Source organism: Poecilia latipinna, unplaced genomic scaffold (genome assembly GCF_001443285.1).
Source record: "Poecilia latipinna isolate Pla-1442-1.1 unplaced genomic scaffold, P_latipinna-1.0 Scaffold1344, whole genome shotgun sequence".
NCBI classification, from domain to species: Eukaryota; Metazoa; Chordata; class Actinopteri; order Cyprinodontiformes; family Poeciliidae; genus Poecilia; species Poecilia latipinna.
In genome coordinates, this window is record NW_015113960.1 from 35,470 (window position 1) to 55,266 (window position 19,797).

The window sequence follows — 19,797 nt, forward strand, 5'->3', positions numbered from 1 at the left end:
AATTGTTAAGTAAAAAAATCTGTGAACTGTTACTATATCAGCTTGTTTGTGGTTTACCCGGACATATTTTGCACAAACAATCTCTTCAGACAGGCCAATTCTACCATTAATTTATTAATTCTACTTTTATTTCAAAACAAAGACATAAACAAAATTCTACAATAAACAACCTATTTGGAAATATGTTAAATGTCTTAAATGTTTTAAATATATCGTTTATTAATTATCAGTAACTTGTGATATTTATTAAAATATTAAGCAGCTGTATTAGTATTATAAACTGCATAATGACAAAAATTTCTGTTGTGCATAGACAGTAAGTAGATATATTTCAACTTGGTGGGTAAGAAATGCACATTTTCATCTGTTTGTTGTCATAACAACTTTAAAATCTCTTTAGTACTTTCTTAACCCATTTATCAAAATATGATGACACGGTTATGTTGATTTTATTTTCTGTGGATCTTGAAAATTAGGGGTGTAGCGATACATCTTTTTTCAGTTCCGATACTGATATCACAGCTTTGAGTATTGGCCAATACCGATATTGACCTGATACAATGTCAACACGAATTATTATTACTGTTTTTGTAGTGTGGAATGTTAGAAACGGCTTGATCAAGAGATGTTACTCAATAAGTATGAAAAACACTGATGTATTATTATCCAATGGGATAGAAGCGCTGCTGGATGGAAATGCTGGGGCAGAATGCTTCTATCAGAGATTTTATGCAGGCCGTTATAATCTGATACTCATTTTTTGCTTGATATCGGACCGAAATCCGATATCAATATCGGTTCAAGAAACCCCTATCGAAAGTTGTTCACTAGTGCAGCGTTTCTCAGCAGGTCAGCCATAGAATATGAAGATGAATCTTTTTTTGGTTTCTGTTGAATAATAATCCCTTTAGGGAGATTGGAAACAGTTAGAATCTGTGTGCATCTTAACGCGCTTTTAAAAAATTATGCTATGAAGCATGCAAATGGTGGGCCAGAACAGCTTCAGTTAATATTCTCCCCAAAACGACTGGTAATATGTCTGCTGAGCGTTATGACTCGAGCCTCCTGTTGTGAGTCAGTGATGTTGAAGCCTAGAGCTTAACTCTGCTCACCTAATTTCAAATAGTTCTTCATGCTCCTGCGTATAGGCCATTTAAAAAGCACTCATATTGTCAGATCATCAGCCTAAATGGCAGCGCTGCACAAAAACAAACAGCCACGCTGTGATATGGAGATCATTTGCGTGATGCTTCAGAACTGGAGTTTTATTCTTAGATCAGATATTTGCAAAAAAAAAAAAAAAGAAAGAAATCCATTTTGGAGGAACTGTCAAACTGTCACCCATAAAAACTGGTAAGAATAAAGCATGTTTTAAATTCATTTGAGTCATTTGTTGTTTCTGGGTTACAGATAGGCCAGTGTGGGATAAAGGAAAGAAACACTATTTGTTCCACCGTTCTAATTTTACTCTGCATGTTGAACTCATTGCCTTTAGAATCTCAGTTTGGGACTTTGTTGGACAAATTGTAGTCAGTCACTTCAACTTTAAAGTAGGTTAGAGGAATAACTTTCTAGACATGGTGCAGTAATGTGCTTAAAAGTTACAGTCATTTCTAAAGAGGAGGTTTTTTTTTACGTTCATCTTGTGTTGATGTCCACAACATTTGTTGAGGCTGGATTACAGCTGCTTCACTTGCCTTGAAAGCCGTCTCCCGAAACTGCATTACGTCCATATTAACCGTGGTCCAGTTGCAATGTATAAAAGTGGTTGAATTTTCTTTGGTGTTGCGCTCAGAGAAAAAAAAAATCAGTTCTTTCTATTTGGTTTGCAAACATTAGACACGCCGACATCCAATATTTTCCTCATTAATTGGTTTTTAGGAACTATTAAGTCAAGTATTTGTAATATATCCCTCATCTGGTGTAAATGAGAAAATTTACAAGCCTATACTTTTATTTTAAGGAGGCAAAATCCCTATTTGGCTATAAGTTTTATCTTTAGTGTATTAGTGATTAGCACTGTGAGAATTAGTAACTATAAACAGAAAGAATGTTCAATCTTACTTAAATTTCTGAAATTTGCAAATGGCTGCCAACATTTCCAAGTCCAGCATGCTCTGTGACGGACAACGGTTTGAAGTGAAAAAGACAAAACAGGCCATCTTTGCTTTGATATGTTCAGCTTTCCTGCTAATTGCAATATTTATTTGGTAGTTAACTTTTAGCTCATTCTCTGCCTTCCCTGACTTTAACTTTAAACACCTCACTAATATCAAAAATAACTAATTGATGTTTCTTCCCTTAGTAACACCTTCTACTCCAAAGAGTGTCATAATTAGGGCAACCGAAATCTTTATGTTCAGTGTTGGTAAAAATTGATTTTTGTGTTACGGAGCCGGTCATTTACTAATTGCACTCACCAAACGATTTCTCTGTACATCCCTAACCTTTCAGTCTACAACCCAGCTCTGTTCTAACTCTGTACAGTCTTGCTTATTTGCTTCCATCCATTTGATAGAAAAGTAATGCATTTATTTTTCAAGTTTTTTTTTCTAAACCTCATTAGTTTCACTTGTGAATGGATCACTGATTACTGACTATTTTTAGTAAGAAAGCTAAAATAATTTGCTTTGCGGTTCTCATCTTTCCTCTCTGAATCTTTTGTTTAACAAAACCTTTTCGACCCATAAGGGATCATTTTGTTTCCCAGTATTCCAGCAGTTTGGTGGCCAGGACAATTCTACCGCATTAAATTGCACAAAGGTTGCTGTTTAAGTTAATATTTTGTTAAAATTAAAAGTTCTGTACTCATACTTTAGCTTCCAAGCACTTCTTCAGGTGCTGGTGTGAGAGTAATTGTAGTTATGTCTGTTTCCTATATACATGCATGGAAAACGTTTAAATATGGACCCTTCATCCAGTGATTATGATAATACTCAACCAGCAGGGCGTCTGCTGTGTAGCAGGCTGGTAAGCTGGGACTCTGCAGGTAGCAGCAGAGCCTTTCAACAGATATTAGTGCAGCAGGTGGCCTGTCATAGTGGAGGAAGTGGAACAGGAAAACTGCTTTCACATCATCTTTAACGCCATTTTCAAACTGCTTTCAGCTTACCGGGCTTCTTAGTTTTTCATCCTTTAAAAGAATGCTTCTTCAAAAAAAATTCTTTCTCCCTTTTTAACACATTGCTATTAAGTCTTTAGGATGCTAATCAGCCTAATTTGTATGGAGGGCAAAAAGGGACAAAATTAAATAAATACACCACTAAGTGGTTAATTAAATGTACCATGAGATAAATAAATGGTTACTTAAATGTTTAATTGATGAACAATTTGTTAAACAAGTCATTAAATTGTTAAAATGTAAACTTCTGCTTCTAGCTCTCCATTACATGAGCTGCCATGGTTTTCAAAGGATGAAGCTAATAATTTAGCATTAACCTCACCCATTTACTCCGCCCCTCGACTTCAATGGGCGAGCTTTACAGATAAAATGACTTCATGGCGGCACTGCAGGAACAGGAGCCGTGAAGTAATTAAATAGTAAACTGATTATTATTTATTATTGTTATAAGTTTACATTTTAGTGATTTAATGACAGGTTTACAATGATAAACGAATTGAATTTCATTATCAAATATTTATTTATTTAATTAAATTTATTCTAATAATTGATTAATTTGTTTATTTAAATACATAATTTAAGCATTTAAATGCTTAAATAGATAATTTATTAATTCAACAATTATCTATTTCATCATGATGTACTGAGTTACGTAATTTTGTCCCATTTAACCCTCCGTACATTCGGAGAAATAGGTCAGTGCTAGCCCCGCCCACTTTTTATCTCCACTTTGACAGATAAAATTATCTTATGATCACAGGAGCAGGAGCAGGAACCATGAATTAATGAAATAGATATTTACGTAATTAGCTGCATTGGCTCTTATAAGTTTGCATATTAATGATTTAATGAATGACATTTAGCACATTAATTATCTATTAGATAAATGACTTAAACATTTAATTAAACATTTATATGTTTCATGATACAGTTAATTAATGATTTAATTATGTATCTGTGTTTAATTTTGTCCCTGTCGACCCTCCGTATATTAGAAGAAACTGAACATGTAACATGATAAGACCATTTACAGCGACGACTGGCCTTGCTGCTGAAATGTGCATTTACTAAGCGTTAAGCTAGTTTTTTAAATGCGGGTCAGCAGTGAGCTGGATGATAAAGTGTGCTGCTGCAGTGAGATTAGATTCACCTCATAACGAAAGGAGGAGTCCAAGTCATTGTTGCTGCGTTTAAGTCTTTGTTCTGATAATATAGGCACCAAGAAGCAAGTCATGGTCGGCCTTGAAAGCTGTTCATAACACTGCCTGACATCCTTTAAGCAAAGATTAGAGATAGAGCGGCAGTAAAATTGCTGCTGGTGAATTAGAAAAGCCCTGTGTCATGCAACAGATCTTCAATATTCTTACATAAACCAAACAATAAAATCACATCTCATCAGATTGGGCAACAAACGCAGCCTTTCTCATATTTAAGTTGACTACTTGGCTTCAAAGAAGGCCTCCTTATCATCACCCTTATGTATATTTTCCTTCGCAGATATAAGTCATTCCAAAATGTTAATATGATGTCAAATCAGAAGAGAAATGTTGACAAAACAAAAAGATTGTTTCAAAGCTGAAGTAAATCCTTTTGGGCTTAGCAGTGTGTGTAGTTCAGAAGTCGAAGACGGCATTGATCATATTAACTTTCAGATAATCCTGGAATTCAAAAACACAACTAATGAGTGGGTGGGCTAATTTGCATATTTATGGAATTTTTCTTCCCCTACAGTTTTTTTTATTTATTTATTTTTAGGATTTAATAAAGCAACAAATTCCACCGTGACAAGCTGCATTTTGATGTGCAAAATTAGATCTTCTTTTTTTTTAATTGAAAACATCTGTGGAATAATTGTAGTCCTGCTTCCTAACCGGACTTGGCATTTCCCCTGTTAGAGAGCCTCTCTCTGTGTGGCTGCATTATTCCTGTTTGGTTTCCAAACTATAAATACGTCCACTCAATCTCAGTGCTATGCAGATACATCCAGAAACAGATGGTTTGTGCAGCCGGGCAGAGATTTGGGATCCCATAAAAAAAATTAAAATATGTCCTGGCATTCCTGCATTCTGGGCTTAACTCCCACCATGCACCTGTTCCCACCCTGCCAACCTGGCTTACTCTGGAGTTGTGTGGTGAAATTTCCTGGATTGGGTTATCTTCCTCTAGAGTCTCGCAAACTTGCCCTTGTTTCTCCTCAGAGCTTAACGGGGGCTTTGCGGTTTGAGAACAGCCAAGACTGAATGGTCCTGTCAGAAACCCGCTCTCCACACTCTCAGCTTAAAAAAAAAAAAAAAAAAAAAAAAAAAAACCAAACTGACAAAAAAGTAAAAATTAGAGAACAGCGTTTCCTCCTACCACACATCCTTTCACTACTTTTTTAAACATTTTTTTTTTCTAACTTCTGCTTTCTCTTCCTCTCCCTGCCAGGCTCAAGACAAAAAGAAAGCCCTGGAGGAGACCAAAGCCTACACCACGCAGTCTCTGGCCAGCGTTGCCTACCAGATCAATGCCTTAGCTAATAATGTGCTGCAGCTGCTGGACATTCAGGCCTCGCAGCTACGACGCATGGAGTCCTCCATCAACCACATCTCCCAGGTACAGAGGCCAGATCGACACCTGGGAGTCTTTAGTTGTGCCTGAGTTGCCTCAGATGATTTCGACACGAACCGTTTCACACACTGCAGGGTTTCCTCTACATGTAGTTCAAAATAAAAACACAAGTAAAGCATAAAAAAATGAATATATTTCCATACTTATAGTATCCGTAATCAGAGTTTGAAATTTTGAATTTAAATATAAAACATGAACATTTTCGCCTGTCCGGATGTGAAGCTGGCTACTACTCCTTTCAGGAGTGAACACACACGCACCTTGACAGCCTGTCTATCACTGAGGTTTAAAAAAAATCCCAATTCGGGTTGGTTAATATGGCTGAAAAACGTATCACGATATAAGCATTTCAGAACCGCACAGCATTCTGGGAAATTTAAGCAGATGAAGGCTTCATCCGCTCAACCTTTCCTGGCCAGCTAAGCAACGTTTGATGGCATCAACTATATAACTCACTAGGCTACCTATGAGGGTGCACCGATTGCAGTTTTCTGACCGAACGCCGATATTTAAAAAGCCTGATCTGTCGATTCCCATTTTGGCCAATACCAATTTTTTTTTTTCTGAAATGTCAGTAAATATAGCAAGAAAGCCACAGAGTTGGGATGACTGCTGTTAGCTGCAAAAGTGCAGATATGACCTGGTGAGCCGGTCTATCAGTCAGAACTCTGTCACGGCAGAGCAGAAGACAGCTGATGAGTTTTAGAGATTTGCAGAGGAAAATAAGATTGTGGGAAAAGATCGGCTTCATATGTAATTATTGGCCGATCACTGATGTCTCAAACTTAAACGGCGATAAATTGGCTGGCCGATAAATCGGTACACCCCGAGTTATATAGCAACAACTTGTTGAGTAACTTCAATAGCAGCGGTTTAAAGATTTTGCCCGTCTCAAAACTGCCTAAAGATAAAAAACGACGATCTGGAATGAAAACTGTGGATAAGAGAGGAAAGGTCACGCCATCATTTCATATATTTGAAACAAAAAACTGATGAATAATTATTAATATCAGCTGATATGAAACATCCTACAGCCCTAGCCTTTCACGATAAAAACTGTTATTGTTTTGTTATGCTGTTGTATTCCGCATGATTTTAATTTAGAAATTCATCCCAGTTAAGTACAAAGACATGCATTGCACTGATGTTCTCCAGTAGGATAACATTTGAGGAAGTAATAAACTCTTGGAGAAAGATATGATGGAGGGCATGCCACACCTCCTCTGTCTGCTCTCTGTCTCTCTGTCAGTCAGTGAACGTCCCGTGCCCTGCCTCCATGCTTCATTAAGCCCGTCAGGAATGAAGAAAAAATCCTGACAGCAGCACTCTCTCTCTCTGTGTTTCTGCATTCTCACCTCCCGCGGCCGGATAGAGCGGCGTTAGGCGCGGTCCGACCAAGAACAATGCGCCGCCTTTATCGACCCATTAAAGAGGCTTAGCGCCCAATCTTGTTTCCCACTTGACATCTCTGCTTGACATTTCATAGCCCTCAGTGCTAACCACAATGTAACTCTGACCAAACATCAAGTGCAGAATTCTCTGTCAGTAATGTAACTTGGACAATTTCACATAATTGGTGTGGTAATAACTGTTAAAAATGTAGTTGTTTTTTTTTTACCCCACCAATTGACAAAAAAAATTAAATTATGATTAATCACTATGCTTCATAAGTTTGAAATATAAATATGCACGCAGTTGGGCTTGCCCAAGAATGGTGCTCTGGGTAAGTCCCTCCTTTTCCACTTACACTTCAACCAATGAAAATGCAAGCAATAATCAGATTTTTGTAGCAGAAAGTAGGTAATGTAGTCTCCCAGTACTCAGCAGCTAAGAGAAACTTACTTCACTACTCATGCATACAAGGGTTAGGGTTAACCCTTGTATGCATGAGTTCAGGGGAAAACCGACAGATAAGATCAATTTCATTTTCTATTTTTGGGAGCCCCACTCCTTTCTGCCGATACACTCCTTTGTGTATTTGTTGTTTTGTGTGTTGAGGCACTTTATGATTTTTATCTTTAGAGGGGCTTTTCAAATAAAGCTTTACTTACTGACTTTTCAGACAAAAAAATGCAGAAAACTGCAATCGGTACAAGCCTAATAATTATAGGGCTTCAAGAAAACTTTGACTGCATGACAGAAGTTACGTTTCCAGTGACTAAAAAATTGTGCAAGTTGGAATTACGGGAATACATTTGCTGAAAGTAAACAAACCGACTTTGACAAAAACATTTCTGTGCTAGCCTTATCAAAAAATGGAGACACTTTTTTCCACATCACACTAGTTTGTATACAACAGCATTGTAGGCACTTATAGCATTAACAAGCTTATTAACATGAGATTTTAATTGTGTTTCTTATTTAATAGACATTTTCGACACTAGTGGAATACCGACAAAGTTTTGCGCACATTTGTACTGGAAGTGCAGCTACTGACTCTGATCCAACAAGGACTACAGTGGAATGTACTAGTCAAAACATATTTAGGCCTTACAACGTCCCAGTCAAAGTATAGACCTAAATCCAATTGAGAATCTGAGGTGTTCACAGATTAATGAAATTGATGTCATACACACAAAATGCAGTTCAGTTTCTTTTAATTTGCACAATACATTTTTAAACTACATATTTTCCTTTCACTTTCCAATTATTTACTACATTGTGTTGGTCCTTCACATAAAATCCCAATAAACTCCCAACTGAAGATCACGATTGTAGCATGAGAAATGCCACAAGGGGTATGAATAATTATGAATCTCCCCCCTTCGCCCCCCTCCCTCGTTCGCATCTAAAACAGGCATTTCTGGCTCTCGTTCAGCGTTCAAGTGTTTTTGTGTCTAAGGAATTAAGTTTGAACTTCCAGCTTAGTTCAGCTGAAACGGTTGAAATGAGATTAGAGCGAGAAGGAAGCCAGACGTGGCTTGCCAAGTCCAAGTCTTGTTTAAAAAGCCCACACCAGAGGAGGCTGTGACGGAATAACACGAGGAACGCTTCGACATAAACACACCATCTAAAGCTGAGACATGAATCACTATTTAGGTTGGATATTTGTGGCTAAAAATATCTTCAATGCAGAGGTAGATAAAACACACACAAGCTCTGGCTGTGTAACACTTTCCCACACCTGCTTTTTTATTTGTTTTTCTCCATTTTGTTCCCCATAAACACTACGTCAGTGTCAAGTGATCCAGTCGAGCTGAATAGCTGAGAAACTTGGGTCCAAAGTAAATCTATCTGAATAGGAGATGCACCGATACTAATATCTGTATTGGCCCCGATATTGTGAAAACAATTCTACATTGAGTATCAGTGAAAATGTTCCCAATGCATAAGAGCAGATCTATTCAGTGTAATTCTATTCTATGCTTATATCCTAATTGCACTTTCTCAACCATTTGAATGAAGGTTTGTTACACTTTTTGACCAAGGTATTGTTTTTGCAAGTTTCAGTTTCTTTATTATTTATTTTACATCGGCTGTTCTGACCAAACAAATGAAAGTTGTGTTGTTTTAAAACTTTTGAACAAGCTTGCGAAGCTATCGGTGTAATTAAGTGTGCTGTAAATAATTCAGTAGATTTATGTCTGTGTTCACAAAAGAGAAACTTTTTAAATCGGTTCAGCATCGTTTTTCTGTATCGGATCGGTGTCAGCCGATACTAAAGCCTCAGATATCAGTATCGGGAGTGAAAAAAGCGTATCGGTGCTCCCCTAATCTGAATAACACATTCATGACGTTTGAAATAGTCAATCTGGTCTTGGACATTATCCTCCCCACTCCAGCCACAACTCAGCATATTTGGCTACTTTGTGGCAATGAGGAATTGTTTTGGTAAAAAGGAGATTTATTAGACCAAGGCAGGAGATCATCGCCCTTGATCCATCTGCTCCTTTAAACACACAGCAGGGACGTCTCTGAGAGCAAAGATTACAAAAGAAAATGAGATGGAGCGAGTGCAGGAAGGGCAGACGGAGTTGTGCCGTCAGCGATTAGGTAACCAGTTATTACGTCTGAAAGTTTGACACAGATCATCACGCGTGTTCGGGCCTTCGGCAATGAGCGCTCGGAGGAAATGTTGAAATAGAGATGACGGTGCAGCGTTTCAGGATTACCGTGTTTGTTCACTGCTGTGGTAGTAGAGCAGAAGACGCATGACGGATGTTTTCGGCAGCTGTTGTTGCTGAGAAACGTATTTATTCTGTGTGCTGGATTTGTTTTATACCCTATACGTATCTCAACGAAATGTCAGAATCCTCTGTTTGCTTTATGCCTTTCTGTTCTTCTTCTTGGTTTTTCTCACTTCATCTAATCTTCACCTCAGCTCGCCTGTCGCTGGCAGGAAATGGGTGGCTCTTTTCTCTTACTTCCCAGCTGAAGCTGGGTGTGTAACGTTTGTTTCCTCTCCTAAAAAAGGGCTCAGCTGGTTCTCTATGTTTAACTCTCATTCAGCCAGTCAGAGACTTCAGATCAGGCAAAGGCACTTGACAACACCTAGCAAAAACATCCACTCATTCCTACGTACTGGGTAGTACACTGTTAATTAAAAACATTTATTACCAGCTACAATCATATCACAACTCTGTTTTAATAAAAATATTTATATATCTGCACACCATGAAGAGGCATTCAGTCCTTACCAGTTGAACAAGTGCAACAGCAATGTTATTATGTGAACAATTGCATGAAAAGCCAAGTCTGTCAATTTATTCAGTATTTCAATGGACTAATAACTCTAAATAATGATTTTGTACATATGCTCAAAATATGCCATGATAACTAATTTTGCTGAATGATAAATTGTCCCAGAGGTTTTTGCAATAAACGATAATATTGTTGTATAGTAACATACAAGTAATATAAAGGCAGTGGTATAATAGTGCGAGAACAAGTTCTCAAAAATCAATAAAATTTAAGTTCTAACAAACATTTAACAGTGAACAGGAAGACATTTTAAATATCAAAAACTCATCAACAAAACAACTGAAACAACAAATAAAATGAATTGTGAACAAAATTTGAATGACTTTTTCATCTAGTTTTTGGTAGAAAGAGAGAGAGAAAATAGAAAAACTATAAATCATGAAAATGGAAATTATTGAGCTTGATTTAATTTATCATGGGATTAATTTATTGCTTATTGCGACAGACCTACTCAAATGTCTCCACGTAATTAATGAAACAGTGTTTTTCTTGAGGTTACGTGATAATATTTTAGCACAATGTTTTTTTTCTGGTATTAACTTTGCGGGTGATTTTTAAGGTGTTGGTAGACACACTGTCTTTGGGTGCAGTTGCCTCTAAATATATTCTGTGTGGTTTCTTTTTTTACGTTGTTGTTTTCCGCCTGTGTTTTTTGTTGCTGTGGTTATGCGGTTTGGATTTTTTTCTCTTCCTGCAGGTGTAGAAACAGACTTTTCTTGTATTCCCTTTATCCTTCTCTCTTCTATGATAACTTAACTGATATCTGTCTTTTTGTCAAATCCAGCCTGTGTAGCTAGTGTTAAAATAGTTGAAAATATGGTAAGCATTAAAAACTGCATATTTGTGGAATAATACCTTTGAAATAAGCTATAAAAAAGCTGCTGTCTTTGATATATTCATTTTGTTTATAATCCTCCAAATGAAGATCTTCAGATTGTTTAGAAGCAGACTTTTAAACCCTCTTACATTGATGAGCAGCTACAATTGCTTCATTTGAATGATTGCTGCTACATTTCTCCTGTTAAATAAAACCTCAATTCTCCAGAGAAGCTGCTTGACCTTTTTATTCCTCCAACTCTTCTAAAACAGGAAGAATGCTTTTTGTTGTTCCATAATCTACCACAACATCTTGGCTTAGTCTTATTAAAACAAAAAGACAGTACGCCTTTTATCGTAAATCATCCGAGAGATTGATCAAATTTTTAGGATTTCATTAAGGCCGGAGAACGGGGAGCTCTTACTTTTTACTAGCAGTTCGTTCATTAGGAAGGTAAACCCGGGGCCGGCTTCAACTCCAATCATTTTTCCTCCTGCTCTCCTTAGCCCCGCCCATCTGCCTCTGAGCATCACTCATCTGTTCCAGTTTCATCCATCATTCATAGATTGAGGGCCAGTTCATGCAGGAGACTGCTGTGAGTGATAATGACTTGAGCCTTAGAGGAGAAGTAGGTCATTGGTATTTTCAATTAGTCCTGGTGTGAAGGGCCAAAGGGGATCTTTGTGAAAATTGCACTGGAAAAACAAAATTAATCTCCAGTTTATTAGTTGGCTGTTTGCTCTTTTTTACTTTTACTTTTACTGTGGTTAAAAAAAGACAAATCCCAGAGACTTCCTTTGTTTTGTTTTTAACGATCTTGACACATGAGATGTAAAGAGCTGTAATATGATCCCTTAAAATGAAAATGTAATAGTTTTAATGTGTTTTTAGCAATATAATACAGCATTTCTTTATAAAACATCATAAAATGGCTAATGAAAAACAAAAATGGATTAAAAAAAAAAAAAGCACAATGAGGGGGTGCTGTGTTGGCAGAGGGGTAAAGGACAACCCACATAAGGAGGCCTTAGTCCTCGACGTGGCCGTCGCAGGTTTGATTCCTGGCCAAACGTATAGAAATTAGTGGTTTTTGCAAAACTGAAATGCAGCAATTGCGAAATTGTGTTTTTTCATCGTTAGCAGAATAAAGACAAACTTCTGCGCACATTTGTAAAGGAAAGAGTGTTAAATATTTCAGATGGCTAAACGTGCTGCGTCCCACCATGGGGGCTTCATCCGCTATCTCTCTTTTTCAGACGGTGGACATCCACAAGGAGAAGGTGGCGCGTCGCGAAATCGGCATCTTGACCACGAACAAGAACACCTCTCGCACCCACAAGATCATCGCCCCGGCGAACATGGAGCGGCCCGTGCGGTACATCCGGAAACCCATCGACTACACGCTGCTGGACGATGTGGGACACGGCGTCAAAGTAAGAGCAGACGTCAAAGAGTTAAACTTCAGACGAAGGCAGACAGAGCCAGAGGTTCACTGAGGTGATAAATCAGTCAAGGTACCCCAGAATGGTTGCCATGGGAGATTAAAAGATTTTTCAAAGATACATGAAAGAACCAAAGCAACACTCTGAACATGTTTCCGATGAGAGAACAACATTATAACAAGATATAAAGCTAAAAAAGAGTGGATTTTACACAATACCACCGCTTTACAAATGTCGAACGAATAACAGAGAAACCCAGAAATGAGATTCTGGAAGAGTCTGGAGTTCTGACATTAAAATGTGTGGGAACTCCACGTGTCGCCCTTTACCAGTCAATGCTGAGCTGGTTGCTGACTGTGGCTGAAAACAGATTTACTAACCCAACCTCTTTTTTTTTTTTTTCTGGGTCCAGTACTGTCTGAAGCTGAATGTTGTTTGGTGTGGGGGTGTGTGTGTGTGTGGGTGTATGTGTGTGAGCAAGGACAGAGACATCTTTGCCAAGTGTTATTCACACATCCACTGTTGAATCGTAGAAGAAAAGAAATCTCTCAGCCTTCTTCCGTTTCATTTTGGGAGTTTTCTTATATTTCTCCCCATGATCCATCCTCTCCTCGCCCCACTCTCTCCCGTGCGTTTTGTGCATGCTCGTGTGTGTGCGGTCATGTGCGTAATGTGTGATTCGGCCTGTGTGTCGTTTTCTCCTACCTCCCCCCCCTTTGGGTCTGTCTCTGTTGAGATAGCGGCTGTCTGCCGATTTTCAAACATCCGCTGATTCAAATTCAAAAGCCACTGTCTCCTCCTTTGAGAGCTGGCTCACACTGAGGCAGATCTGGCATGGCTGGCTATGCAAATCAGGCATCATTCATGGACACAAGAGATGATGGATCTCTGTAGAAATCAACGCAGATCAGTGGAGCCGGAGGTTGTTGGAGCTCGAAAAGAAAAAAAAAAAAATCAAAGATTTAAAGCGTTTAATTCAACTAGGTTTGGAATTTATTAGGATTTATTTCTCGGTTTTAGCTTCTTATTTGTCTCTCTCTGTCTCTCTCCTCCTTCCAGCTTTGTGTGTGTGTGGATATGCATTTAAATAGATCCATGTGGACAGAAATACATATCGCATTCCAGTCCCTCCCAAGCCCTTTCTTCCATACACATCTGCAAATAGTTCAGAAGCAATGAAACCCTTCGCTGCCACATAAAAAATCTACTGTGCAGCTTATTAGTGCTCCATCCCTTCGAAGTGTTTCGTTTAAGCTGTGGCAGATTCCCTGGAGCTCCTGAGGCATTATCGTCGTCGTCCTTCTACCTCTTCTTTAATTTCCCCTTCATCAGCTGAAAAAGGAAGCTGGGAATTTGGAGACGTTCACATGCAGCGTGTTGACTGAGCTCTTCTCTTCTTTGTCACAATAACCTTTGTGGACATTTCTGAGAGTTTCCACAGCGACAGATTTTCTAACAGGTTACAGCCTTCCCATCCCCCGGACTGTCTGCTGTTATTTATGACCTCAGGATCTCTCCTGGTTCTCGTCCAATAGCAACGCTCGAGACATCAGCAGGCCACGTCAGTCAAGCAGTATGTGGAGAACAAATAGGCTACAAAATTAACATAACCCAATTTTTTAAGAGTAAAAGAAGAGGCAGCGTTTTCCCCCGGAGTATTATAAGCCTGGCGGGCCACCAGGCTTTACTTGCTCTAAGCTTTGTTTGTTCATCTACTACAGGTTAAAAAGGGAAACGGTTGGAAACGCAACATAGTCTGGTCAGTACGTGAACACATGGGGAGACGGAGGTCAGGTGTCTTTTGCTTTATTCACCAAAATTCCAGAACCACTTCCTGCCTTTAGCGCGCTCTACATGCTAACAGCTTCAGCGACTAAAGTGACAAGTCATAGATAAATAATCAATAGATTTTGGGCACTTGAATCAACTGAAGAGCAAAAAGTTAATATTTATTTTAATTGTTTCATCATTTTTGAGGTGGGGTCATTTTGACCTAATCTTGTAACTTCTTTAAATTTCTATGTTGTATAATGAGACTTACCCATAGAATGGATGTTTTTCATTTCAGTTCTGTTTTTCCCTTCACTCCTTACTAAGAAACAGTGTTGCTAACCAACCTTAATAATAACTTGTTTGTCTCCTCTGCCTGCTTGCACTCAGTGGCTTAAAGCCAAGGTAAGAGTTGACTTTGTCTCTTTCTTCTCCTCTGCGTTGAATAGAATGGAAATTTGAGTTTTCATGACAACTAATTTTCACTCCTATTTAAATCAGCAGAGCTATGAATGAGCCCCAGACTTAACTCCTCTTTGCTTCTCTAGCAACACGGGAACAATGCAGCAGGACGAGGAGGAACCCTGTCCAGGACCAACCCGCCTTCACAGAAACCCCCGAGTCCCCCTATGGCTGGCCGGGGGACGCTCGGGTAAGAAGCTACAGTGTAAAGCCACATACAACAACGTGTCTCAGATTTATTTTTCCAGAGGACCAAAACTGAAATATCTGGGGTTTTTTCATGGCTGTTGACAGCAGCTCTCTTAACACCGTAGTGCAAACTTTTTTTTTGTACAGATTGCGTGGAGCGTCGTGTGGGTTGGTGAAGATGAACATAGTCAGTTTACTGCAATAAATTTACGCTTACATGAAAAATGTTAGCCAGCTAGTTAGCAAGTATTAAAAGCTGGTAGCTGGCAGCTTCATCTAAGTGCAGTGAGTGATGATGTCTGCGTCTGGACTCAGACTTTAGCCTGAAAGAACAGTCGCATTAGTGGAAGACCTGTGATTAATGTGTCTTAGGCAAGCTTACGTTTTCTTTCATGAATTTAAGCCTTAATTTTACGTTAATTTAAGAATTTTTAAGATTTTTAAGGATGCATGGAGACCCTGTAGAAATATTCTTTTCCAATGACTCTTCTAATAGTAAATCTGATTTCTCTTTGAGCTTCTTCTGAAGGTTTTATTCCCCCTTTTGTTTCGATTGTGAACGTCTTTTTTTCTCTACATACTGAGGTTGAAATCAACTCTCTCTCTTTCACCTGGCTGGTCTGAATCCAGGCGTAACACCCCCTACAAGACCCTGGAGCCCGTGAAGCCTCCGGTGGTGCCTAACGACTACATGACGAGCCCGGCCCGACTGGGGAACCAGCACAGCCCCGCACGCACGGCCTCGCTCAACCAGAGACCCAGGACACACAGGTAGCAAACCTGAGACCGTCTGTCTAAATCAGGGGTCTGCAACATGCGACTCCGGAGGCTTAAACATAAATATATGAAGAAATTCAGGTTTTTACTAGGTTTTTTCCCTGGAGTGTTGGCATTAAATTCTTACAAAGAATGACACTGAGGACGCATTCGCACCAGACCAGTCCTCTTTTATTGAACTCCAGTTCGTTTGCCTAGAAAGTCTGAATCATTTGTTGAGGTGTGAAGATGTAATCAAACTCTGATGCTAATCAAAAAAAGCGAACTCTAGTCTGCCTGAAAACTTCTGTCTGGGTTTGGTTGAAGTGAACTCTGGTGCGGTTCGAATGCATATGTGAATACCAAGCTGACTGGAGACCGCTCCAAAAGCAGGAGGCAAACCGCAGCACAGGGCATCTTGGGTAAATACAACCAAAACAAAGGGAGATAAAATGCTGGTTATTAAAAGACAAATTAAATTATAATTTGTCCTTTTTCACAACGTCTTGTGACATTTGCGGCTCTGAAAACATTTTATATAGCCGGCCTGAGAGCGGCAAAAGCCTCTTCAAGCTGTAAAGGTGTGTGGGCTAAACGAACACACACCCAGATGCAACGGCGACGCACGCCAACAGCAAACTGTTGTTGGTCCACTGTGGAGCTGCAAAACGCAACTGTGAAACATTTTTTGCATACCACATGTGAACCTGTTACCATGGCGATGGAATAAGTGTTGCGACAGAATGACACATGCCGGAGTAATGATGGCCTGCCAGACCCGGTTGTGTAATTGGGGCCTTCTTGAAGCTTCTTCTTCTGCTGTGTCTGCAGCGGCAGCAGCGGGGGCAGCGGTGGCCGGGAGAACAGCGGCGGCAGCGGGGTCGGGGTCCCCCTCGCCGTTCCCACTCCGTCCCCGCCCAGCATGGGGCAAGGTGGGTCCCAGCAGCTGCAGCACCTCACACCTCGTTTGTCCTCCATCAAACATGGAATGATACAGCAGCCGATCGTTTCACCGTTTTAACCCTGCTCACCGCCCTCTTCCTGTCCCGCAGTGGCGACCTCCGCAGCGTCGGTGCCGCAGGGCCCCGGCTTGGGTCCCATCCCCATGTCCCAGTTCGGCACCATCTCCCGCCAGATCTCCCGCCACAACTCTTCCACCACTTCCTCGGCCTCCATGGTGTCGGCCACAGGGACCTACCGCCGCGCGCCCTCCGTCTCCTCCCAGCAGCCTCACGTCAACGGGGGCCCGGCGTTCCAACAGAACGCAGGTAGGTCAGAGCTTTAGGAGGGAAACACTTTAGTATTCTTTCTTGCATTTCAAATGTAAAATCATTGAAATCATTGAGATTTTTTTGGTTTACGTTGTTGTTGACTGGGATGAAAATGGTCGAGGAGATTTAAAAGTTATGTTTATCCCTTTAGTTTGTCATATCACAGCCACATTTTTGGCTGGGATTTCATGTCATTGAATGGGAATAAATGCGAAAAATAATAATTAGGGCCAGGGCTTCAAGTAATTTCAATGAATTAATAACTGATTTGAATGTGTTAAATACTTTAGCGCAAATGATCTTTTTTCTTTTCTTCTTTTTTTTTTACATACAAAGTCTCAAGGCGGAACCTTTGCATTCATTTGTCTCTGATACGCCTGTAAATCTGACGCACAAGCGACAAAAACGTCTCTTCTCTTGGCCCACTGGGGTTGAATTTTTTCTTCAATCTAACGGGAGGGTGGAAAAGACTATTGTTATGTTGAAGTTGTGCTTAACGGAGTTAGCATATTAGCAAAACTATCAAAGCCTAAAATAGCACCTGAATCCTAAACGTAGCAGCAGCACAGACGTCCACAACGCTGGACATCTGTGCACAACATCCACATTTCTAAAGGAGTTCCATGAATTATCAGGGGTTCCTGGGTAGAATAACACATTGGACCAGTCTGACAATTTAATAACAGATTAAAAACAATAAATATCTGTGTTGTTAAACTTATACTTTTACATGTGCAAAATTAGTAGAGGGGTATCTCAAAAAACTACTGGACTTTTAAAAAAATGTTCTTTATGTCTGTAGCCTTTTTTCCCCCCCTAAACGTAAGAAAAAAACTTCTGAGTGTGTCTCCAGCTGAGGCTTGGTCTCCAAAGTATTGTTCTAGGCCGACTGAATTAAGGACAGTGCAATTTTTTCTTTTATTTAAAATGTTTTTTTAAGCAGTGTATCATTTTCCTTCCATCTCATAAATATGTGCTACTCTGTGTCAACCTAATAAAAAAATACAAAACTTTCTAGGCTTAATCATACTTATTATGCAAGACGCTGCAGATGATGAGTCGTGTTGAAACCATCCGGTTTCCGTTCTGATTCGTTTCATCATTACTTCTCACCACTTTACGTAACAAACCTTTAAATCACCGGGAGGAAACTTCCTGCTCTTTAGACAAAGTGGGTCTGAAACACAAACGTCCGCTGGACAATGGGGGAAACCCATTCCTTCTTATGCAGGGACCTGGATTTATTCTCCCCATTCTCCTCTAACGGCTCTTGCCTCCGAGGACGACCTGCCTCTGTCTGCGTTTTCTCGGCAGAAATCGCAGACAGAGGAGGCAGCCTCTGTGCCAGTGTAGCGTAACCGGACTAAAAGTGACTCTTGGATCTGCGGCGGGCTGGGTGACACGTTTGATCCGTAGAAGGAAAGCAATAAGGAGTCGGGGCGCAGTGAGACTGCAGAAGCCCTTCCATTACATGTGATTTTGAGTCAGAGTTGGCATGTGTCTGCGTGTGACATCATCTTTGAGTGAGGACGGTGGTTTGCCTGTCTGCTTATCTCTCTCTTTTTTTTTTGAGACGGTGGGGGTTAAGCTGCTTTTTTATACAGACATAAGATGATATTCCATCAATATATATGATATATATTCTTAAATGACCTGTATTAGTTATAAATGCTGCGACTTTCTGAATGCGTTTTAGTAGGGCTAAAACGATTAATCGGATTAATCATGATGAATCCATTGTTGAAATAATCGTCAATTAATTTTGCATCGATTAATCATTAACTATATGAGCATACAGACTCAAAAAGAGCAGTAATTAAGCCAAATCTATTCAAAAATATCTACATTTTACACTTAAGTTGATATAAAAACTTTGTAACTATGTTCAGGTGACACAGTTTGACTTTCACCTGGTTCAAAGTCTGTACAAAAATATCTTAAGCACCTTTTGATCTCCAATTATTAATCTGTTAATCCAAAAATAATCAACAGCTCAGCCGTATTCTGGATTGATTTTTCACATGTTGATGTTAGAAGTATTTTTTTAGATGCCAGTGATTTCTTTGAATTAAATTATCAATATGTTGTTGCATTTAGGCAATAACATATTTGTTTATTATTTAAAGAAGAAATTGAACTGTTTATTAGCATATTTTAATGTATTTCTAACATCACATATGAAAGGCTTACATGAAAAATCTGCAGGAGGTGGCAAATTGTTTAATCCGATTAATCGTCAGAATATTCGACTCTGACGATTAATCAGCAGGTGAGCACGCGCCGCTGCCATGTGTTTGGGTCTGTGCAGCTTTTTGCTTTCTTTTTACTGTGTCTGAAGCTTTCTGCAGTGTGCAGTTTATTTTTTAATAAAAAAAAACAAACAGATGTTGTTGAGGCAGATCCTCAAACCGAGATTAGAAGAAATTCCACTTTACACCAGAAAACCAAAATGCATTTCTTTCTGCACATTTTTACCTGCTCTGGCTATTATTTATTTATTTATTTATTTATTTAATTTTGGTAGTCTTTCTTACCACGCTGACTTTCACGCTCTTGTCATGTCCTGTTTCATGTCTCCATCACTCTCCCTGTCCACCTCCGCTCCCCGTCTCTCTCTGTTGCTTCCTCTGCTTTCTCGCCTGGGCATCGCTGCTTCAG

At 39.5% G+C, this 19,797-nt stretch overlaps 1 protein-coding gene across 4 annotated transcripts in view; it reads left to right on the forward strand.

Annotated features, from left to right (window-relative positions):
- The window catches only part of LOC106961870 (abl interactor 1-like), a 28,097-nt gene that overhangs the window by 2,219 nt on the left and 6,081 nt on the right, over window positions 1–19,797 (forward strand). For 2 of the 4 annotated variants that reach the window (XM_015055943.1, XM_015055945.1), the window contains exons 2-8: window positions 5,549–5,716; window positions 12,506–12,682; window positions 14,852–14,866; window positions 15,010–15,113; window positions 15,743–15,883; window positions 16,700–16,800; window positions 16,921–17,136. In XM_015055943.1, the coding sequence (XP_014911429.1) occupies window positions 5,549–5,716; window positions 12,506–12,682; window positions 14,852–14,866; window positions 15,010–15,113; window positions 15,743–15,883; window positions 16,700–16,800; window positions 16,921–17,136 (922 nt within the window). The remainder of the gene's footprint in view (window positions 1–5,548; window positions 5,717–12,505; window positions 12,683–14,851; window positions 14,867–15,009; window positions 15,114–15,742; window positions 15,884–16,699; window positions 16,801–16,920; window positions 17,137–19,797) is intronic. The other 2 variants (XM_015055944.1, XM_015055946.1) reach the window with 1 other exon arrangement.